The sequence below is a fragment of the Cynara cardunculus genome, assembly GCF_001531365.2.
Source record: "Cynara cardunculus var. scolymus isolate 2C chromosome LG 9, CcrdV1, whole genome shotgun sequence".
Lineage (NCBI taxonomy): Eukaryota > Viridiplantae > Streptophyta > Magnoliopsida > Asterales > Asteraceae > Cynara > Cynara cardunculus.
This window is the reverse complement of record NC_037536.1, coordinates 4,107,289-4,131,722: the sequence shown is the minus strand read 5'-3', so window position 1 is coordinate 4,131,722 and position 24,434 is coordinate 4,107,289. Positions and strand designations below refer to the sequence as shown.

At 35.6% G+C, this 24,434-nt stretch overlaps 1 protein-coding gene across 2 annotated transcripts; it reads right to left on the bottom strand.

The window, feature by feature from the left end:
• Positions 1-1,773: 1,773 nt before the first annotated feature.
• Positions 1,774-16,399, bottom strand: LOC112518649 (short integuments 2, mitochondrial). 2 transcript variants are annotated; one of them, XM_025126421.1, is made up of 9 exons: positions 16,287-16,399; positions 12,213-12,432; positions 12,029-12,133; positions 11,126-11,203; positions 8,893-9,034; positions 8,438-8,508; positions 8,094-8,190; positions 3,121-3,338; positions 1,774-2,203 (listed from the first exon to the last, which is right to left on the bottom strand). In XM_025126421.1, the coding sequence occupies exons 2-9, from the start codon at positions 12,375-12,377 to the stop codon at positions 1,967-1,969; spliced, it is 1,113 nt and encodes a 370-aa protein (XP_024982189.1). In that variant the 5' UTR covers positions 12,378-12,432; positions 16,287-16,399; the 3' UTR covers positions 1,774-1,966. The 2 variants fall into 2 exon arrangements, with proteins under 2 accessions (XP_024982189.1, XP_024982190.1); XM_025126422.1 differs by lacking the exon at positions 11,126-11,203.
• Positions 16,400-24,434: the final 8,035 nt, after the last annotated feature.

The window sequence follows — 24,434 nt, the reverse complement described above, 5'->3', positions numbered from 1 at the left end:
AGCAACTTCGTGCTCATTTCTACTATATGATTGCCTTTAAGTGTTCATTATAATATAAAGGATAAAATAGTAAATTCATTGTGACATCAAGTATTACGACGTATATGGTCCGGTCCATCAACCTTTCTCGGAGCTGTCATCATAAGTCATTTCATCGAACGAGTTGCAAGCTTGTTTATACAAGAAACATGTCAATTAAAGGTTTATCGAGTTACATTAACATGTCATGCTCCAAATTAAATGACCCTTCTATTAAATTAACTTGTCTCCTTGCTTAGACTAGATATGTAATACACATATACATGTATGTGTGTATATATACACACGTACATATGATTAAGAAACGATGAACCTAGAGGTACATGGCCAGACAGTTTCTAAGGTTTATCTGTTCTTTAATTACATATGATTTTCTTCTAAAATCACATGTGAGATGGGTGTTCTCAAATGAGGTTTGCAAATTTTTCTCATTATGCCATACATTGATAATTTTCGTGATAAATATCTTTCACGACATTTATTATGAATAAATTTCGTTATCATGGGTCATTCATAATGAATGATACATGAAAATAACTACTTTCCCAATTCTCAAAATATTTACAATTCTCATTCAAATCTACCTTATAGAGAGAGACACTTGGAATCATGTGAGAGCACGCAGTTTTCGTGAGACCACATAAATAACACTAAACCTTCACAACAAAACACTGATTGTGAAGGTTCACTGTATTTTTATACCTTAACAATATTTTATTGTGAAACTTCAATGTAAATTTGTAGTCTCACGAAAACAGACTAGTCTCATGTAAACCCAAACCGATACACACACACAGAAGGAAGTTTCGTTAAGAACCCAACAATCGATTAGAAACCCAGGAACCACCCACAACAACCACGTGTTCCTCTTCAGAATGAATATTCATGATGAATATGAATATGTTAGGGGCTGTTTGTTTGCCTCTTAATGGTGACATTAAAAGGCAGCCTCTTAATCGCTAAGAGGCAGAGGCTGTTTGGCAAAAAAAATAGAACCTCTTAATGGTGACAATTGGCTCTTAATCATTTAGCATCCTATACCTCACTAAACCATTAAGAGGTTCATTTTTCCAACTATGCCCTCCTTTCCCAAATCATCACCGTCTTCTCGTCTTCTCCCCCCATCTCCTTCTTGAAACATCATGAACCGTCTTCTCCCCCCATCTCCTTCTTCCCCCCTCCATCACCGTCTTCTCGTCGCTCACACATAACCACCAACAGCACACATCGCCGGTCTTCCCTCCCCCCTCGTCACTCGTCGCCTTGCCGCCTCGTCGCTCGTCGCTCGCCGCCTCGTCGCTCGTCGGCTCGCCGCCTTGCCGCCTGGTCGCTCGCCGCCTCTCCGCCTCTTCCAGCAGGTCGTTGATCTTGCATAAATCTAGGGTTTGGTTTAGGGAATTTATCATTTTTCTTTAGAAATTRATGGTGTTTATTGCTTATTTCATGTTTGTAACAATGTTAATAATGATTGGATTATCGACATTTTGCAATTTCTTGAGGATTTGATACTGATATGAATAAACATCATCTTTGGTAATTGTATGTTGGTTTATTCAGTACTAAATCATAACTAGGGTTAAAATGGTAATTTGCTATCATTCAAAGAACAATTACCAAACAACCTTGTTTCATTCAGCACTTAACCATTCTGATCCTCTTAGCCATTCTAACCTCTTAACTATTCTGAACTAAATCATTCAGCAACTGCCAAACAGCCCCTTATTCATCATAAACCACACATTCATCATGAATATATTACAACATTCATGATGAATAACACATCAATATTACCAATGAATATGCCATGTTTCGTTCTTGGATTCCTAATCAATTTTAGCCCACACATATATACACTAGTAATGAAGTATGAAAATACCTAAATAGAATTGATGGCCTAAAGAAAACAAAAGGGGACGATAAGATAACATTAAAGAGGCACATCATCAAGGATAAAAGGGCCAAGCTTCCCAGCCCTAAACAATGTTAAAAACTTCTTCGATACCATCATACGAGCTTCTGTTGCTTTATTCGATATCTTCAATGCCTTCTGCAATTCTTCAAACTGTTGTTCTATCAATATCTCCAACTCATTCTCATCTTCTAAATCGCCTTTGAATTCCGATAGACTCGAATATAGTGCACATTGTACCTCTTTCGCAACACCCTGCATCAAATTTCAACCAACATAAATCACACACACACTCACTCCCGGCTGTTTTACTTTATGCGGTCAAAAAGACTACTTTTTATCGTATGTGAATGAAACCAAACGATCTCAGTATATCCCACACTGATAAAAGATCTGGCATGGTAGGATGTATGTAGACCATACCTTTGCCACACAAGATAGAGAGGTCATTTTGTAAATACCCCCGGTTTGTAAAACAAATTAATAAAGTAGGAGGGATAACTACAACTAACTGTGTCGTGCAGTTACGAAACTTTTATAAAATTCTGTAAAGTTAAAACTGATTAAATACGAAAAATCTCTAGCAGGTCGTGCAGTTAGGACCTCTGACCAAAAACCTCATGAAAAACCTCACCTCGAGTGAAAATCTCCCAAAAACCACATTGTGGATGCTCTAAGGTTGACACACAATAGAAACAGGAAATACAGAGGTTGACAAGCAGTAAAAGGTCCACAGCTAAATGCATAGATAAGATTAGAGATGCACAAAAAAACCCAAGCTTGAAAAGCCAACTTATCCTAGGCCTAGGCCCGACCTTAGAGCCCCATTAGGCCAACTTTTTTCAAGGGCAGTAAAAACCCAGTACAGAAGATCCCCAAAAATACCAGTGCCTGGAAGACCCAATCGGGTCCCTCTTTCAACCCCAAAGCCCGTGACCGGAAAAAGCCGGAGCCTTGTGCATCTCTAGATAAGATACAAGTAAGCACGATGAGTTGCTAAATGGTAAGTAATCAAATTGTAACAAGATCATAATCCGTAACTAAGATTCAAAAGTATTATGCTTAATCTAAAAAGCCAAGATGCAACTTTTTCTTATTGCGAATAATATCGGCAGGTCAAAAATTAATAGTCAAAGGTTAGTAAAAATGTATAAACATATCGCAGATGTTACCTCCACGTAATGCACGTTAGATGCAACAGGTAGAATTCGTCTTTTAGGCAGAAGATCCTTAAGATTATAGTCGTGCTTATCGTCAGTTCCGTTTTGCGGGCTTTTTGAATTGTTATCATGCACATTCCTCCAATGGAAGGGAGTTCGTCGTGTATTCAGAACAGCAAGCAAATACTGAGCAATACGTTCTTCACCCACAACCGAATCTTTCACAGATCCTGTATCAAACCGTAATCGGTCACCAAGTAGTTAAGATTTTCTAGAGTTTTAGAATTCAGATGCTATATATAATTGACAACTTATCGCATGGGAACTATGTATTTTCTTGCGCAAACTGCATGAAAATGCAACGTACTTTGGTCTAATTCCTATTTTGCGTAACGTACTTCCAAAAACTTCATTTTGGTACGTCAGATGTGACATCTCAAAACATTTAGGTACCTAGTTCATATATGAGAATGCAATGTTCTTTGCTCCCATTCCTATTTTGTGTAACGTAGTTTGGACTAAATGTTTGAGATATCAATCTAAGAAACTAAAATGAAAGTTTTGAGAGTATGTTTCACAAAAAAGGCAAACAGATTATAATACGTTGCATTTTCAGGCAATTTGCTCTATTTTCTTCAATAAATTGTGTGCATGACCTTTCCTCATTACTCTTATCAAGCATAATAAAGTGAATCAGGCATTATTAAGTTATAAGCAGTATCAAAAGAGAGTTCTGTACTTAATTAAAAAAAGAATGTACAAAACCTACAACTAACACATTTGGTTGTAGGATCTAGGGTGAAGATTGTCTAAAATGAGTCAACTCGTTAAAAGCCGTGTAAAACCAAGCTCATGGAAGAACCCAAGGAGACGACTTGTCTGATAGTGATTATCCCAACCCGAGATCAAGCCTAGCCAAACGTAAACAAGCAGCTGGGCCTATACAAAAATATATATGTTATACGACCACCGGCTCGATACACGTATAGTTGGAAGGGAGGTCAAATCAACCAAATTAAAAACGGTCCACAAAAGAATAAGAAAGGATGGCATTTCTATTTTGTTAGCTGTCTATGGTAAGGGTAATTTTGGGAATTATTTAGTTTCCATTAGGTACTTCCTCCAGGCTCCAACACAGGGTAAGGAGGATCCCATTAACTTGAAGGAGGGGGTGGGACCAGTGTCGGAGCAGCCCTATCATTATCCAGATGCTCAAAAAGCCGAGATCAAGATCCTAGTCCAGAAGATGCTACATGCTGGAATTATACAACAGTCGATTGGACCGTTCTCCAGCCCCGTTATTTTAGTCGAGAAAAAGGACGGATCGTGGAGGTTGTGTTGATTATCGAGCGTTGAACAAGGCTACTATCCCAGATAAGTACCGCATACCCGTCACCAATGAATAGCTTGATGAACTACACGGGCCACATGTGTTCTCCAAACTTGACTTGAAGTCGGAATATCACCAGGTTCGTATCAAAGATGAAGATGTGACTAAGACCGCTTTCGGTACCCATGAGGGTCCCTATGAATTCCTAGCCATGCCATTCGGCCTCACCAACGGCCCAGCCACTTATCGATCGGTGATGAACTGTACATTCAAGCCCTATCTACAAAAAATTACTCATATTCTTTGATGGTATTTTGGTGTACAGCCAAAGCGAACAACATGTGGAGCATGTAGCAACCGTCTTGAAGCAATTGACCAAACATAAATTTTATGCTAATCCCAAGAAGTGCAAAGTTGACAAGCAAAAGATGGGCTACCTCGATCATGTGATATCAGCGGCTGGGGTAGCAGTGGACCAGAACAAGATTAAGTCCATGGTGGAGTGACCTCAACCGAAGACCTTATATGATCTGAGAGGATTCTTAGGGTTAACCGGATATTACCAAAAATTGATCGCAGGATATGCCCAGTTGGCCTCTCCCTTCACGAATCAAATCAAAAGAGACTATTTTGGGTGGTCAGAAGCAGCTACAGTCATTTCAGAAGCTGAAAACAGCTTTGATTCAGGCCTCAGTTCTCGTAATCCAAATTTCACCCAAACATTTGTTGTGGAGGCCAACACATTGAGATTTGGCATCGGTACAATGTTGCTCCAAAACAATCATCCTATCGCCAGTTTTTGTCAAGTATTCGGGGTGTGAAACCGTATGGAACCCATATATGAGAGAGTTAATGGCCATCGTCCTTGCGGTATTAAAGTGGCGTAACTACCTCCTTGGATGACATTTTATGATTCGCATAGATCAGAGGAGTCTTAAATTCCTCATGGAGCAACGAGAGGTGAGATCGGACTACCAGAAGTGAGTAAGAAAGGTGATGGGATTTGATTTTGAAATTCAATATAAACCAGGTTCGTCAAATCGAATGACCGATACCCTATCGAGGTAACTCATGTCTGAAAAGGAAATGTACACCATGATCTCATCATGGCCCATGCATATGGAGGAATTGGAGAAGGAAATAGAGGCAAACCCTTTCATTAGAAAGGTTACCCATAATATTGAAATTGAAGGAAAGAACCATGCAGGTTACACAGTGAAGCAAAGGCAATTGTTTTTAAGGGACGGTTAGTAATTCCTCATAACTCGTCATATATTCCTAAGTTGTTTAAGACTTCGAAGATTGGACGACACTCGGAGGAATTTAGGACCTATCAATGCATGGCTGCAAAATGGTTCTGCCTAGGGATGCGTCGAGCGGTATGTTCAAGCATGTTTGTAGTGTCAACAACAGAAAGCTGCTACAACATACCGGGTTGGCCTCCTATAACCATGGATTTCATCGAGAGCTTACCTCGTTCCAAGGCTTACGACATGGTGCTAGTGGTAGTCGATCGTCTAACATAATACGCCCATTTTATAGCCTTGAAACATCCCTTTAATGCAACAATTGTGGCAGTGCTCTTTATTAAAGAGGTGGTTCGTCTTCACGGGTTCCCATCCACCATTATTTCAGATCGAGATAGGGTCTTCATGAACAACTTTTGGCGGGAGTTGATCCGTCCGCAAGGTACCACACTAATGCGTAGCACTGCATACCATTCACAAACCGACGGTCAATAGGAAATTGTCAACAAATCGGTAGAAACGTACCTTCGTTGTTTTATACAAGGCAGTCCTTGCAGTTGGGTTCAATGGTTGCCATGGGAGGAGTTTTGGCATACCACTTCGTATGATACTGCCTCGAAGTGTACACTTTCAAAGCCCTCTATGGTCGATATCCTCCTCGGTTGTGTCGAATGCAACCAAGTAGCATAGGGGTGTCTACGTTGAAGGAACAACTATTGGACCGTGATGCAATAATAGATGAATTACAATCATATCTCCTTTGAGCTCCACAACAGATGAAGGAGGCAGTTGACAAATCGAGACGAGATCTCTATTTTGACATAGAAGACTGGGTATGTTTGAAACTTCAACCTTACAATCAGAAATCTTTGGCCAACCGCCCCTTTCAAAAGCTTGCAGCACGTTTTTATGGTCCCTCTCAAATCACCAAACGTGTGGGGAAAGCGGCATATAAACTCCAGTTGCCAGAGTCTGCAAGCATCCATTCTGTGTTCCACAATTCACAACTGAAGAAAGCCACTGGGGGCCGGAGGGCTTCTTCATCCCCGTTACCCCCACATATAATTGAGGACTTGGAATTAGAAGTGGTTCCAGAGGTTGCCTTGGGGGTTCGTTTAGTGGGGGCATATGAAGGGTACAAAGTGAAAGTTCTGCTTAAATGGAAAGATTTACCTGAGTTTGAAGCAACCTGGGAAGATTTTGTAACTATGCAGCAGATTTTCCCTGATTTTCACCTCGAGAATATGGTCGCTCTTTGGGAGCAGAATAATGTTATACGACCACCAGTTTGATTCATGTATAGTCGGAAGGGACGTTCAAACCAGCCAACTAAAAACGGTCCACAAAAGAATAAGAAAGAATGGCATCTCTATTTTGATAGTCGTCTGTGGTGAGGTAATTTTGGGTATTATTTAGTTTCCATTTTGATGATAAACTATTAATAAGGGGGTTATAGGGAATGGATATGCAGAAAATAAATCCTTTGTATGGAGAGTCTAGCCTCTCGAATTGCTAGAGTGGTTTTCTTTTAATCGAATCACTGCAGCTTGCCAACTTATTTTTTCTTCTGTTTTGATTTGTTTATTCCACTAAATTCCTAAGTCATAACAATATATGACCCACTTAGTTTAATATACTTTTAACCCACTAGTCTTAGGCTCATTGGGGTTAATCGTAATTTTGGAAGAGGGTACACTGTAATTTTATTTGAAGGGTTCAGCTTCATCTTTACGCGAGCTCACTTGAGATTGTATTATGCATATAGGAACAAAGCCCATGCAAAGCTTTTTGTGATCCCAGTGCGAACCTGGGTTTTCAGAGTTCAGTGAGCCACTAGCCAATCCCAAGTCTATCAAAACTTTCACAGGTTGATCTTGAAGATGACAAGTTCAGGCTCTAGTTGGCTCAAATACACCTAGCTAGCTATGAAAGAAAAGGGAATTTAAGTTGACTTTCATGCAATGTTAGCTTCTTTTACCCTCCTTTTCCATTATAACTTCAATCTAACCTTCAAAAATTCCAAGAAACTACCTACAGGGAAAAAAAGTAAAAGATGACTGACTCTATTCCCTCCATGTGTTCTTTAATTTCTCAGTTGAGTGCTCAACTCGCAAATAAAAGCTAGGCCTTGGGGTTCCTCCCCATAGGTCACCAGTTCGAGTCTACTAAGGGCCACTGGGGATTTTCATGGCAGTTATTTCCAGGGCCACTGGGTATTAGTCGAGGTGCACGAAGTTGGCCAAAACACTCATGGTTACCAAAAAGAAAGAACTCAGTTGACCAACAACCTGGATATTGTTGATGAGGAGGGTTCAAAGTTCAAACAGACTGTTTTTCTACTCTTTTCTTTTTCCGGCAGCGAATAACAATCTAGTTGAAAACGTACAAGATTTATAACAAACCCAAACCTGTCAGAGCTAATTTCAATCCCGTTTCGATGTCTGGAATGGTTGGGACCAGTACTCCTGGGGTATCCAATACATATATGCTAGGTCGTAGTGCAATCTGCATATGATAAGAAACAAAGTTAAAATCCTATTTTTGCATATATGCAATTCACTTATATATTTTCTGTTAAATGGGTAAGATACATCTTTTATTGATCAACTTTTTTCACATATCATGTGCTATTTTTTGAAAGAATAAACAAGGTTGGTACAAAATCTCGCTTAAGAAGATTTTCATGAACATGGAAAAGGATGCACCGTGCCATATTCATAAATTATCCAGTCTTATATTTGGAAAACTTGACCTTGAACCCTGCAATATCCTGAGTTACACCAGGCAATGGTCCTACTTTTGCTCGCTTCTTCTTCTCCTGTGCTAAGAAAAATCTAAAATAGTTATTGGCAGAGACGGAATGCTTACAAACTATCAACAAATAAACACAGCAGATTTTGTGTTCTCCTTAGTTTCTATAAGTTTCATTATGCCTTCTCCATTTGCTGCTCTTCTTTCTTTATTCTTCTTTCCTTCTTTCCATTTTGCTAACACTGTTGCACAAACCGCACGCCGGTGGGGAGGGGGGTTACTATAACAGCCGCCGTATCCTTTGGGGTAGAGGTCAGGTATGTGTACATCCCACCCCCAAACCCTGCTCTCGGGCGGAATATATTGGGATCATTTGGTTTGGTTTGGTTACACAGCAGATTTTGGTTTTTATGGGAGGGGGGAAATCTAACAAGAAAAACTATATAAAGAGATTACCTGGAAAACGAGATGATGCAACTTGATGAATGCAGTTGATCAAAGCAGACTTCCCAACATTAGGCACACCTACCACCATGACGATCAGAGTAGGTTCTTTTGCGATCTTTTCCTTCAGTTTCAGCTCGACAAGTTCTAGAAGCTAATTTTTAATTAAAACACAAGTTAGACCACTGTAAAGCAGAAGTTAAATTTAAAACTATCTAGCAAATGTAACAAGCCGACAACATCATCTAATTTGGTTAATTATCTTTATATACCGTTGGATAAATGATACCAATTGTAATCAGATACATGTCTTCATTACCAAGCAAGAAAGAGTAACTGACCAATGTCTCGCAATCAAAAATATTAAAAGTGATAATTTCAACCAATTTGCTTCAAAATGAGTCGATTTGAGTTATATTAAATTGTAACGGGTCAAATGGGTTCAATTTAAAAACTTCTCTAAAAACTTAAACAAGTCAAATGGGTTCGAAAGCCACTCAAAGTGTAGTGAAATTAGGGGTGTGAACCACAAGGGTGGTGCCTGATTGGTTTGAGCTTGGCTCCAAAGGTCAAAAGTACCAGGAGATCCCAGGTTCAAATCCAAGGAGGAATAAAAATCCCCTTGTGGCCACGGAGGTTCAAATGCGGTGACTCCGGGCTATCTACAAAGCAGGTGATCGCCCTGGGATTAGTCGCCTCGCATAGCGGGTTGGATATCTAGGTTAATCAAAAAAAAATTAGGGGTGTGCAAAAAGTCATCTGATCCGATTTAAACCGACCGATAACTGGCTGACCATAATCGGATATCCAATTTTAATTGGATCGGATCGGATCCAAAATTTCAACATCCAAATTGGATGGGTAGGTTCTTGGATGACAGTCCATCATCCAATAAAACCGATCCAATCCAATGACTATCCAATTAACATCCAACTACCGTCCAATTAATAACTATATATAATTATTAGCATTTTACGATTTTTTTTTAATTGATATGTATATGCATTGTTTTTTAACAACTTTAGAAAATATATGAACAATTGATCAAAAATTATATAAAAATATTTGATGAATCCAATCCAATCCAACGGATAACCAATACTAATATCCAATGGATGACACAGAACCGATCCAATCATCCATTGGATTGGATTGGATCGGATGTCCAATGTTAGTTGGATTGGATCGGATGACAAGATCCAACATCCAATGGATGATTGGATCGGATTGGATCCACCTAAATCCATCGGATTTCAACCGATGAACACCCTAATTGAAATGCTCAGAACTTCCTAAATTGTTTTATTTTAAGATATAAGATTGTAATTTCTACAGTTTTTCTAATCATACATACATCAATTATTTATCAAATTCATAAAATACGAACAAAAGAGTGTTGGCAAGTCAACCCAACCTAAGCCATCGCATATGATACCGATTGGTACCGGTTTAGTTCCAAACCAGACAAAGAACTGGAATTGAATTTTGGGCTTGTTTTTCCTTAAATAAACGTCATTTCATTTAAGTATTAAAAATTCCAACTTGAACCAAACCAGACCAAGAACTGCTTTTTTTATACAACTAGAACAAACTATTGGGCCGAATATACCGGTTGCAACTTGAAACTCGGTTTACCGGCTTTACAATTCTGTACAAAATATCTGAGCTCCTACTTTTGCCAAACATTTGATAAGAACTATAAGCATTTTATTCAAAACTCAATATAAGAAACTATAACATTAATGAGAAACTAATGTTTCATAATCATGTCAAGCATGCTAGCATTGGTTTGTTGTAATGATAAGAACTATAGGCACATTTCATTCAAAACTTAATCTTCGCTGTTTAGAGTATCATTTTTCAAGAGCCAACCTATGAATATGGTGAACATGACTCTTACTACATTCCATTATGCTTGGCTCCCAAACCTTAACAACAAGAACAGCAAGCCTATTGTCTCAAACTAGTCTAGGTAGGCTAAATTTGACAACAAAAATAATTATAAGTGCAACCCAAAAGCAAACATAAAATGTTAAAAAGAGGAACAAAATCACAAACTTCGGTACAGTTTGCACAAAGGGAAAACATTATATGATCGTAACAGAAAGTTTGCAATGGCCGCAAACACACAATTCAATCCAATTATATTTGAGAAACTTGATAAACTCTACGGAAATGTTATCTGGAACTACATCATTATGCTTAATTTGATAACATTAATGTCGTTAAAAGAGAATAAACAAACCTTCTGAACAGAGCTCCTGCTGTGTGCATTGATGGGTAGACAATCTTGCTTACAGGAACCGAAATAATCAACCCATTTCTTACAAAACAAAAAAACCAAACAAGAGATTATTCCTAATTGACATAAATATATACTGCCTTAGCTTAAAAACATAGCCTTATGTACTGTAATGAGATGTGATGAAGTTGCCAGCTGCATCAGTTATTTCAGTTGGTCTCCAAGGCTGTTACTATTTAGTTCTAGCCCGTGATTCAATTGCAAATTTGGGTTTGAACCTTCTCCAAAAGCCAGGGGTCATCACAGAAACAACCACTCTACTCTTTGCAGCAGAGGTCAAGTCTGTGTACATCTCACCGTCTGCAGGCCCCACCTTCGAGTGGCATATATTTGGTTAGTTTGGTTTGGTTTATCTTTGGTTTGGGTCTTTGGCAGATTAGAAGATGAGGGTTGTTTCATTTGCATGTTTCAATCTTAGTTTAAAGTTCTAAAATGCTCAACTTGCAAGTTTATATTACAGAAGCTTCAAGCACATTTGGTTACGATCAGTACTGTTTATCAAGTCGTTGACAAATGCCAATTTAGGTTTGGGATGTCATCTCGCATCCTCAAAATTGTAATCTCAACTGGATCCTTTCTGGATCCATTATCAATAGAAACTCAATTTTTCCAAAGAAAAAGGATTCACATCAAAAACCAAAATGTAATGCAGCTTTTTTGGGATCAGAGGGGGGTTTCCTCAAGTAGAGTCCACATTGAGGAAAAATGGTTAAAGTACGATTCTTATTTATTTATTTAGAGTGAATGACTAACTTGATAGAACTTTTAGCACTAACACAGTTACATAAACGAAGGAAGAATAAAACATATGAAGAAGAAATTAAGAAACAGAGATTTGATACATACATGCATGATATTGGGATTAGCTAAATCTTTCTTGTTGAGAGCAATTACACGCAGTTTGGTGGATAGACGAGGCTGAAGATCTTGATTTGCAGACGACAATGGAATCTGCTTACGCTTTTCACAATTAAAATACAAAATTTTCAAAAACAAGAGATAGATTTTGTGGAAATAAAAGAGCGCATACACGAGAATCGCGCACTTCAATGACGAGGTCGGCGAGCTTGAGACGAGCATTAATGGCACGGGTGGCAGCCGCCATATGACCGGGAAACCAGTTGATGTTGCCACCACCACTGTTGAGACCCATCTCTCCCAATCCCTTCTTCAGTATCTTCCCTGCTCCCCCCATTTTGGTGGTCTGGTTTAACCCTTGCAAGGATTTTCTACTTGTTTTCTCTCTGTTCCTGTTTGTAGATTAAATTAGGTTCAGAAAAGGCAAAATGTTTTATTTTTTAGTTAGTGAAACAAATGTTCAAAATTTCATATTTTGTACTCAATTTACTTAATAAACGAGTTTTCAGCTACGTAATATAGATGGATTTGATGTGGCCTGTTCCTGGAGAATTTTTATGTAAACAAGAATTACAATATAACTTGACAGCTTAACATTTACGTCATCAATGGTTATAAAAATTTACCACTACCAGTCAAAATGTTTAAACAAAAGAATATTTGAGCGTTTGTTACATTAACTGAGAAAAGATTTTCATCATTAAGAAAAGATTTTCATCATTACGTTAAATATGAAGTGGTGAACTAAATCAAACTTCGTAACTTTTGGATGCATTTTTGGCTTAATTAGTTTATTGTGTTTGTGATGATTAACTTATTATTTAGAAGTTTGATACAAGTTGTAAAAAAACTGATTATCAAATAAGATGAAATTGTTTATACTCCTTTATCTTATCTATTATCCTCTTAAATAATCATAGTTTATCAACGTTATGAAATAACTATTACAACATTAAGCACAATAAACATATCCAAACGCTATCTGATGAACCATGCGGTTTTTCACAATTAATTGCTCGGTTCCAACTAAGCACGCATCCAATCAATTAAGATTTTTTCCTTTGTTATTATTATTTCAGGCATGGTTATAAACAAATGTGAGGCGTACGCCTTCAGGCAAGGCAGTCCAAAATCGCACCTGAGGCAGCACCTCTCAGTCCTCAGTTGAGATGTACGCTTGGTTGTTTGAGGCAGTGACCAATGCCGTGAGGTGTGAGGCAGTGGAGTGGCATACGCCTCACTACAGAGGCTAAATTATTTAAAAGGATGACTGAAACCTTCTCAATTTATTTTTTGAAAACCTTGTTCTTCTCTAGTTCTCCTAAGCCCTATTTGCTACTCATCTGTTGTCCTTTGTGAGTTCCAGTTTTTTCCTGTTTCTTTGCGTTTTCTTCTTCAATTCTTCTCTAATTCACCAGATTATATGTATATGTATATATTGGATACACTTCTTTTATATTTAGTCTCTACTATATATCATGGTCGCAATCACACTTCTACTCTCACTTATATTATAATATTCTTTTATGAGCTTGACCATATTAATATATACATACATACATATATATATATATATATTATTAATAAACGAATATTTTTTATTTTGTTACTATATCTATATTTCGTGATTGAAACAAGTGTTGTACATTCTTTTAGTAATTTAGTATGATATATATATATATATATATATTGTGTCTAGTACTCAAGTGTGTATATATATTGTGTCTAGTACCCAAGTGTGTGTGTATATCGTGTCTAGTACTCAAGTGTGTGTGTGTGTGTGTATATATTGCATATATTTTCTGTGTATAAACAACAGAATGCAGATTGGTATAAATATATTTCTGCCTCCCTCTATATATATACTGGTATATATGTTATTCCATCTTCTTAAAACCTTGACTTCAAGTTAACATTATTTGTTGTCAATCTCTCAAGAATCATTGTTTGCAGATAAAAAAGCCAAGCACTCATTTGATTTATATAATTAATAAACATTTTACACAAACCCGATAGATAAACTAAAGAATACATAAAAAAGATATTGAATATGTATCTGGTCTCCATGAATTGTGCGTCCTATCTAAAGGTGTTATAATAAGTTGTTAAGACTCTAAGAGACCTAACAAGTTCTATCAATGAAGCTTGGCAAAAAGTAAATCTTTTTATTAGCATTTTTATATGACACTAATGTTAATAAGACGATTTACTTTTTGCGTCATATTAGGTTTCTCAACTTTGTAGCTAGTACTTGTTAGACAGACTGTGTAAATTCTTCCTAACAAGTCATTGTAACGCCTTTAGATAGGACAAACATAGTTGAAATATCCAAAAATTATACAAAAACAAATCTCTCCTTTTGTTACGATAGTATAATCAATAAGTTGTGGGCAATTATTGCGTACATAGTTGATCGGGATAAAGAAACTAAGAAGTTGTTTACCAAATGCTTACTGGGTGTCGCTTAGCTTACTTGGTGAGCATGGCAAGGACCGAATCTTACCTGCTAAGAGGCATAGCAATGGCCGAGAATTTTACAAAGTAAATGAGGGAGAAGACACTTAGGGGCTGTTTGGTTAGTTTTCCATTAAGTCTTGCACGGATAAAATTGTCTGTGTAGATTTATTTTGTCTGTATAAATTGGGAAGGTTTTTGATTGGAAGAGTTTTTTCATAGATGAAAGTGGTGTGCTTTTTAATTGGGAGGGACATGTTCGAAAAATATTTGGCTTTCTGCATAAAGCTCCCTCTAGAGGCTAGAAGCTTACTGAATAAGCCACTTATATCATTAAGCCACTACCAAACACTCATGTATAGTTGACCGAATAAGTTGAGAGTCCCATTAAGCACATTAAGCTGCTAACAAACAGGTTCTTACCTGGTTAAGGCTTACCGGGTAAGAGACGCGTATCAACAATATATTATAATGGCCGAAGATATTAACCGATAAGGTAAGTGAAGGTGGTAATTCTTGCCATTAAGCGCTTGTTAAACAACCACTGAGAATCTTTCCCTTAATCCATTCATGAATATAACTTCTTTCACTAAGAAAGCCTCTGCTGTAGAAAACTCTCAGTGATGACACTATATGGGTAAAAGAGAGCTAAAATCAGCCAATAATTTCAGTGAATAAAATCTGAAATAATGCAAGGATAGTAACCCATCTGTCATTTTCTATGTTCCTAATAAAGGAAACTCAGTTCATAAAGAAGCTAATCAGCAACAATGTGTTAAACTAATTAGAGGCTCATTTTCTATGTGCCAGTAGATAGGAGTTCTAAATTTAATTTGAAGCATATTGAGAAACCTAGACCCCTGTTATTTTGAGGTCATATCATTAGTATCCTTGTTTACCAACGACAAATTGTCTAACCAAATCAAATTTTCCCTTCTCCGACCCTTACTGCCCAACCTGACAGGGACAGCTAATGCATTCCACTTATTGAACAGGGTTATATGGTCGGTCCGTTGCCCCTGGATGCCGAAGGCGTCCTTGGGGTAATCTTGTAAGGGTTTTTGCTCAGCAGATGCACCCTTAAATTGGATCAAATGCCCCCAAAGTTGCTCGATGTGTTTTTTTAGCCGAATTCCACCATTTCGAGACTTTTACTTTTTTAGTTGATTTCGAGGGATTTTTGTAAGCTTTTTGGTTGATTTAGAGGGACTTCTTCGGTTTTTTTGGGTTGATTTCATAAAATTTCTCAACTTTTAGGATTTGATTGTCGTTGTCCTTTTTTTCCTAGGTTTCTCACTTTGTTTCCTTGATGTCTCTAGGATTTTAGTACTAAATACGATGCTTTGCAAATTAAAATTAACTAACCAGATTAAAAGAACTCTGGATTGATTAAAACAAATTAGCATCAACAAGACAACAACCAGGGTTGAAAAAATTAAAAATAAGCTAAGAAATTTAACATCAAATTAACAGATACAAGGCAAATCTAAAATTTCGAGCAAATCTGAGTTAGGGGCTAGAGTAATGGATGTAAGCAACAAGCAATGTAACATATAAACAATCAAACAATTTGCAATAATAAACAAGGCATAGGAAGCAACAAAAAAAATGAATCAGATTTAGGTCAGAAGACTAATATCAAATTAAGGCCAAAAATATAAGTGAAAACTCAAACCAAACAAGTAAATCATGTAGACATAATTGTATAGCATTATAACTAATCAATCGAGGACAAATGACTAATATCAAATTTAGGTAAAATATAAATTTGAGTTAGGTTTTGAGACAAAACCTGAATGAGATAGTGACTGAATGAGTGTGAGTCTGAGTCTGAGTCTGAGTCTGAGTCTGAGAGAACTGGCTGGAGCCGGCGGACGGCGATGAGGGGCGGTAAGCGCCTAAGCGGTTAGGCAGAGGGTGATGCCGGAGTTTTCTGAAAAAAATTGTTTTAACCCCTCTCATTTGCTGTTGATGTTTTAAGGAAGATTAAAAGTTACAGACAGATTGGTCCTCCATATTTGTGCTTTTGTTTACTTAGTGCACATTTTACAAAATGGTCCCTTCGGGTAAAAAAAAACATAACTGTAAATTGCCTCTATGGTTTGTCACAAATTGCAATTTTCATTCATGGGGTTGAGAATTTGTGTTTTCATCTTTGGTATTTATAATTCATTGTTATTTTTGTCTCTATTATTTATAATTTATTGTCGTTTCGATCTTTATGGTTTACAAACCTTTACTATTTTGATCTCTTGTACTTAAAGATAGAAATTTAATCCAGGGATGGAAATAGCAATAAGCTCCAAATCATAGAGATGGAAATCAAAATTTCTAAACCATAAGGACAGAAATAGAAATTATTAACAAACCATAGAGATGAAAATCATAATTTACTCAAAACACAAATCGGATCTTTATTCTTTAAGTTTGGTGCACCTTTACTTCTTTTATTTCTTGGAAAACCCCTCAACTTTTAGCCAATGCACTTTTTGTATCCAAAAAATTCCTTACAGATTTAGATTAAGCAAGTGCACGGAATCCCACCCCCCATCCTATAGGTTCGTCCCTGTGGAAGCAGAAGAGTAACAATTACTACATATTCAGGAAACAAATTACCCAAATAATTCTCAAAATCAGGAGGCAGTTGCCCATATATTTTCAAAATCAGGAAACAAACATCAAGAAGCAAGGGAATAACAATTAGCTAATTCGACTAATCAAATAAGTTCAAACAATTACCTGAGATTCAAGAAGTTGAAGATTCAAATTCGGAAACCCTAACGACCTAACCTGAGCAATAGAGGCGGAGATTCGATAGGATAGGGGGAATGACATTAGGCGGTCAGACAGCGAGGTGGGAGGCGGCAGAGAAAGTTAGTAATCATGAAGACTACAAGTGATAGAGAGGGAGCCCAGTAATGCAAGTCGAACCTATTTAAAAGAATAAGATTTTTGAGGAGGAGCCCATGCCCACTCTTCCAACCATCGTTCAAGAAGGAGCAATTGTGGAGACAAAAAGCCCAGTCATTTTGGTTTAGACCGGACCAAATTGAATCAGATGATTGTGATGTTGTTCGTCTGGACTAGATTAGATCACTGTTTTAAATCAGTTTAAGTTCTATGAAACGTAAGAAGGGATATGGACCATTGATCACTTTTAATCTCACACCCCCCATGAATTGCGTTTGATACGATAATTGATTTGGTCTATCTCATTAATGTTGATCTTTAATTAAGATTGATAAAAGAGTGAAGATCATTTTTTATCTTTTTTCACCATAACTTTTGATCTTACCGAAGCCCAACTCTTTAAGTAATTAAGTATATTTCAATTTTTTTTAGTAATTTAATTTAAATATATATTTTATAATTTCATTTATAAATTTGTATTTTCTAACGTTTAATGCAAAATAAATAAATTGTGCCGTAACGAATAATTGTAGTTGCATGGTTATTAATAATTTTATTAATAATATGTAATTGTAATTGTACAATCATTAATAAATGTATTAAATTAATTATCAAAAATATCTGATCAGACAGACCAGACCGATATTAGTCCAGATTGTCAGTCCTAAATCAGTTTTTACCCTGCCAAACTCTAACCATGCTTTTATTGAACCGGGGAGGGAGGGTTGAAGGAAAAACAAGAGTGGCAAGGTTTTGAAGCATGTGTCATCTATTTGGCGTTTCACCACGGATAATAGGAGGTAATATTTATCGCTGAATATGGACAATAGAATCTTACTCGGATAACCAAATAAATCTATCTATTTTCTATTAAGTTTCAAGTAAACACTTCAATATAGTCATACAAATAAGTCCATTAAACCAAAAATAAATAGTTGTCACGTCCCGTCCCATCCCGTCATGCATGTGTTGAGCCATAGGAAAGGGTTTTTAAAAGATATTGAGGCTAAGGGCCCGTTTACCAATACTTATCGAGGTAAGCATTTAGCAAGTCACATTACCTTACTGGATGAATTTGAAAAAGACCAATAATCCTACTCATTAAGAGTAAAAGCAAGAACCGAGAGTCTTAAGTGAGGGTGATGACTTTTACCATGGTTAGCGCTTATCGGGTAAATTGTTACATACGATACCGTTTTGATGGACTAAAATCTTACCAGTAAGTAAATGATAGTCTTGAATTTTGCAGGTAAGCACACCCAAGTAAGAGTTTAGTAAGAAACCCTTAAGTAGGGTTTTAAATGTAGACGAAAAATCATGTGGGAACAATAGTTAATGTGAGAAATGTAATAAGAGATTTGAACATTTGATCACTTTTAATCTCAAACCAACCAATGAATTGCACTTTAGAAAAGAATTGATCTGATGTTTCTCATGAATATTGATCTAATAGAATTCTTCAATTAAGATTAATATAAAAATGAATATTACTTCTTACCCTTCTCAGTATAACTTTTATGAACTCAGTAACCTTGATTATCTTTCCAAGTTGTATTCTTTAGTCTTGGGCCCAATGATATTATATAACCTTTGATTAATTTTCTCAACTAATTATTCATTTGAATTTTCCAAAATAAATTTCTGGATTGGAAGAAGTGCAATAAGAGTTGGGTCAATTGATTCTCATGGATTTTCAAAAAATCATTTTTCATTTACTATGGTAACCAATTACAAGATAAATTGTTGCATATGACGTCATTTTGATGGACTAAAAGCTTATCTGATAAATAAATAATAGTGTTAAATTCTACCGATAAACACTTACCGAATAAGTATTTGATAAACGGCCCTTAAACTTAAAAATAAGAAGGACTATTAAAAATCAAATAAAAAAACAAACCTACTTCTTCATCCTTACCTCCTCATTGCCTCCACCCTCCATTAATCCAATTTGCACAATATCCATTCATTTACAGCATCACCAGACTTCCTCCGTCGTCATCCTCTTCCACCATTGCCTCCTTCCCCATCGTTGTCCTGCCATCACCTCCTCCTACGTCGTCCTCATCTTCCACCATAGTTCCTCCGCCGCTGTCGTACTTAGCCATCGCCTCCGTCGTCGTCCTCCCCCATTGTCTCTTTCGTTGTCCTTGTCCTCCACAGGAATGACCAAAGAAAGACAAGGAATTGAAATAAAGAAATGAAAGGTGTTTGTGAAAATGCTTCAAAGAAGAAGACAGTTGATTCACTTGTCTCGAAGATGACACAAATTTTGGTTCTTGTCGAGGAATTTGTTGTAGGTCATAGGTGTCTATTGCTTCAATTTTATTAAGTTTTGGATTGCATGAGAACCTATGAATATTGGTCCGACATCTCAACTTGTAAAAATTGTAATTTGATTCATATTATAATCGACTTTTGCTCGAATCATAACAAGTACGCACGACTTTTATCATCTCGTTACACATTAATCAAAAGAACTAGCGCCAGATAACATTATAAATAGAAAAATGTTTAATTGTTTTTCGCCCGAGCCATGTCACTATTATCAGGTCAACAAGTAAAGTAAACCCTTAAATAAATAAAAAGTTTGTTTCAGACCCCTAAAATGATATTTTTGTAAGTTTATTCTCCAAAATAGGAATCAGACCAAAGTTTGTTCCATTTTACTGCAATTTTTCCTTTTCTATATTATAAATTTTATTAATTATTCATATATATATATATATATATATATATTACCTTAAAAAATTTATAAATATAAATTACAGCTATCATCGTTAAAATTCCTAAATCTGCTACTAAATGTTTGATTATGCAAAAGCTGAAAAGAAAAAAAGAAAAGGGATTTTAATCGAGGCAGTTATCGTAATGACGGTTCCAATCGAGGGTTCAAAACATGTTAGGTTTAATGAGCAGAGCACACGCTGACGATATCACTGTTACATGATTACAATAAAGCATACGATGATGAATGATTATGTTATGTGGAAAATGGCATTGATATGTTTACATTCACGAAAACATTCAAAAACTCGTGTCATACTCAAACACAAATACGTAATTCTTTTAATGGTGACATAAAATAATTATCATGAATATAAAATAAAATAAAAGTTAATTATAGCTGCAACATATAATACAAAACACTAAGAAATCAGGTCCAATTTGCAATTAAAGTGTTCGTATTCCACAACTTTTAACCATTAAAACTCAAATTTATACTCTGATATGCTATTTTTAACCTCTCAGTTTTCTAGTGACGATACCAAAATAAAAAATAAAAACCTTTTATTTTTATTTTATTTTTTATTTTTATTTAATTTATTATTTTTTAAATAAATGAAGTAATTAATCATGTTTTTGCATCCAATGACAAGAAGGTATCAAAGATTTTGATGGTGGCATCTTCTGCTTAAAATATATAATCCTTGCTGTCTTTTCTTTAATATTTATATTACACTTTTTTTCTTTCTAAATATCTTCTGATTAAATAAAAATAATAACTTGTATTAATATCTTTTACACATGCATAAAATAGGTAATTAATAAAAAATATTTTCTCTTAACTTTTATTTTGATACAATTTTCCATTTTTTTATTAACCTGGGATATCCAACCCGTTAAACGAGCCGATTAATTTCAGGACGAACATCGTTTTGCAGATAGCTCAGAGTCACCGCATTTGAACCTCCATGGCCACAAGTAAGATTTTTATTTCTCATTGAATTCAAATATGGGACCTCCACTTTTGACTTTTGGAGCCCAAACTCAAACCAATCGAACACCACTCTTGTGGTTACAATTTCCCATTTAATAACAATATTAATGGTGACTATAGTTTTAACCAAATTTGAGGGGCTGTTTGGTAGTTGTTGTGTTTGGTGCATAATGATTAAGTGGTCATAATGATTAAGAAACTCTCATGATATAATATAAAATGAAATATAATTGTTTGGTAATTGTTTGCAATGAAACTAGGGCGTTGAATGGTTAAGGGAGGTCCATGATACAAAATCATTCAGAGAGTTTTATAATCATTAAGAGGCAGATTTTTTTGGCCAAACAAGATTCACATCTTAACGATTCAAAAATTGTCTCTTAATGGAACTATTAAGAGGTAAACAAACAACCCCATACACACACAATATTTTATCAAAACAAAGTAGAATTGCTTGTTAAGAAGACAAAGAACTAGAACGACACACAAAGTAGTATAAAAAAGCCTAAATTGGTCCAGATCTTATAAAGATCGAACAAAAACTAAGAGTCTAGCGTTGAACCAGTACAAAAAATTAAAAGTCTAATCTAGTCTAGCCTTTTCGCCTTGTCTCTTTAAAGAAAAAGAGAAATGAAAGAAATTAACAGATTTAAAAAAAATGTTCCACACATTACGTCCATATGTTTTATATATGAAGCAATGAATGTTTGGGATTGCTTATAAAAACACCGTATTGATGACTTATTCCAGTGTGATACCGGTAATAAACACTTTAGAGTGTTTGAATAAACAACTTATACCGGTGTCCAGAGGTGGATTCACCATGTAACAGGTGGGGGGAAGGGCCCCCATTAAAAAATAAAAAAATGAATTTTTATAAGGTTAAAAATTGTCTTTTTTTACTTTCTACCATGGTTCTCCTCCGTAATTTCTTGTTAGGGCTCCCACCAACTAAAGAAAGTATCTTGAAATCAACCAAAAAACTGAAAAGTTCCTCGAAATCGATAAGAAAACCTTAAAAAATCCCTCGAAATAATCCAAAAAAACTTCAAAAATCTCTTGGAATGGTGGAATTAGGCTTAAAACACATCAGACGACTTGGTGGGCATTTAAGCTACCTTAAAGGTGCCCCCACTAGACCAAAATCCTGGATCCGCCACTGCCGGTGTCAAACTGGTAATAAGAAGTTTTTGAATAAGTTAAACTCTTCTGACTTATAACAAGTTGATAAGTGTTTTTATAGAAAAATATAATTATTTCAAATAAGCAATCTTAAACACCCTTAAATCAATAAGAGTCACGATTTTCAACATTTTTTTTTATAAAAATAATATATTATTTGGAAATTTTGAATGGGCGATCGTGTCATTAATTATCGTTTGGAAGTACCAAAAAGGCATATTTCAACCAACAATTTTAAAATAATATAATTTTATAGTTGACAAGCCATGAAAAGTGCATATATTTTATTTATTTAATATAAAATAATATTTTATTTATTTATGATACATAACTTGTTATGTATAATTATTAAAAGATCTAAATATCCTATTTTGGTACATGGTCGAGAAGATCCAAATATCTTATGCCAAAAAAATGTAAAGGATTAACCACAAGGGTGATGTCTGATTGGTTTGAGCTTGACTCCAAAGATCAAAAGTTGTAGGAGGTCTCAAGTTCAAATCCAAGAAGAAATAAAAATCTCTTTGTGGTCACGGAGGTTCAAATACAGTGACTACAGACTATCTGCAAAGCAGGTGGTCGCCCTAGGATTACTCGGCTCGCATAATGGGTTGAATATACAGGTTAATAAAAAAATGTAAACGATTAGAGATGGATATTTGTATGTGATCCGATGTACCAAATTGATTTAGGTCAAAACCATTACATAACGTCATCGGTTTAGATTGGATCGAACTGTTAGTGTTTTCTCATATAAGATTTTTTTTATTTTAGTTCTTTTTTCGATTAGATAAAGCCCACGGTCCATTTTTTAATTATTTTTTTCAAAAATCAGATAATTTTTCCTTTTTATAAACGGACCAAATCAGGTTGGACATTTTAGGACCGGTCTAGGTTAGATCTGAGGGGATGTTTGATTGATTTTCCATTAAAAATGTAGGAATAAAATTGTTTGTGTGGATTAATATGTCTGTATATATTGAAAATGTTTTTATTTGAATGGTTTTTCATATATGAAATGAGCGTTTTTTTCTAATTGTAATGGGCAAGTTTAGAAAAAATCATGGCTTTCTGTATAAGTCACTCTTTATATCATTCAACCACTACTAAACAATCATGTATATAGCTAACCAAATAAGCCGTGAGTCTCATTAAGCGCATTAAGATACTAACAAACATATCCCAAGTCTTACCTTGTCATATCTGGATTAGATCGGGCTTTTCAAACTGGGTTGACCAAACCGAGTTTTTTTTTAACCGGTCTCGACCATACTATAAACCTTGACATTAGATCATAAAAAAAACATTTAGGGGCCGTTTACCAAACATTTAATCGGTAAGTGTTTAACAGTGAAATTCAACATTATTATTTACTTATCGAGTAAGATTTTAGTTCACAAAAACGACATTGTATGCAACAATGTACCCGGTAAGTGCTTACTGTGGTAAGAGTCATCACCCTCACTTACCGGGTAAGACTCTTGTCCTTGTCTCGTTCTTACTGTGTAAGATTTTTAGTCCTTACCATATTCATCCAATAAGATAATATGACTTGATAAGATCTTATCCAGATAAACGTTTGGTAAACGGTCCCTTATATAGGATTCCTCCAACAATACAACATTTATTTGGTGTATGCCACAATCATATTTAGTTGTAAGTTAAAAATTATTTGAAAATCAAAAACTGTCTTTCATTAACATCTTCTAATAAAATTAAAATAAGTAAAAAATCAAAATGTTGGTATATGCTCTTATTGCTAAAAATACATGGTATAAAAGTGCGTTTTTAGTTTTTTACAAGGTATAATGTTATGCTCTTATCGTGTATACAATTGCAATGACTGCATAATGTTATGATGGTTGTTATATTCTCTAATAAGTTAACATATGAAATCTAATGTTGGTGATTTTAGTATTATCAATTTGTGTAATTATGATATACTAAAGACCGACCCTGGTGGCAGGTTCTTATTTATGGAGGGATATGCGGGTGCCGCGTGATGAGGGGTAGTTTTATAACTATGTGTTCATATGTGAACCCGTTAATTAGTTCACATGTGAACTATTTAACTGATTTATAAATGAGCCAACAGGTTCATATATGAAAAAGTTAATTAGTTCATAT

Excerpts from the sequence above, each read along its gene's own strand:
- LOC112518649 (XM_025126421.1), bottom strand. The coding sequence starts at position 12,377 with ATGGGGGGAGCAGGGAAGATACTGAAGAAGGGATTGGGAGAGATGGGT. Across the intron at positions 12,134-12,212 it reads TTGAAGTGCGCGATTCTCGT|ATTCCATTGTCGTCTGCAAA; the intron begins GTATGCGCTCTT and ends AAGCGTAAGCAG. Across the intron at positions 8,509-8,892 it reads TGCATCATCTCGTTTTCCAG|CACAGGAGAAGAAGAAGCGA; the intron begins GTAATCTCTTTA and ends GATTTTTCTTAG.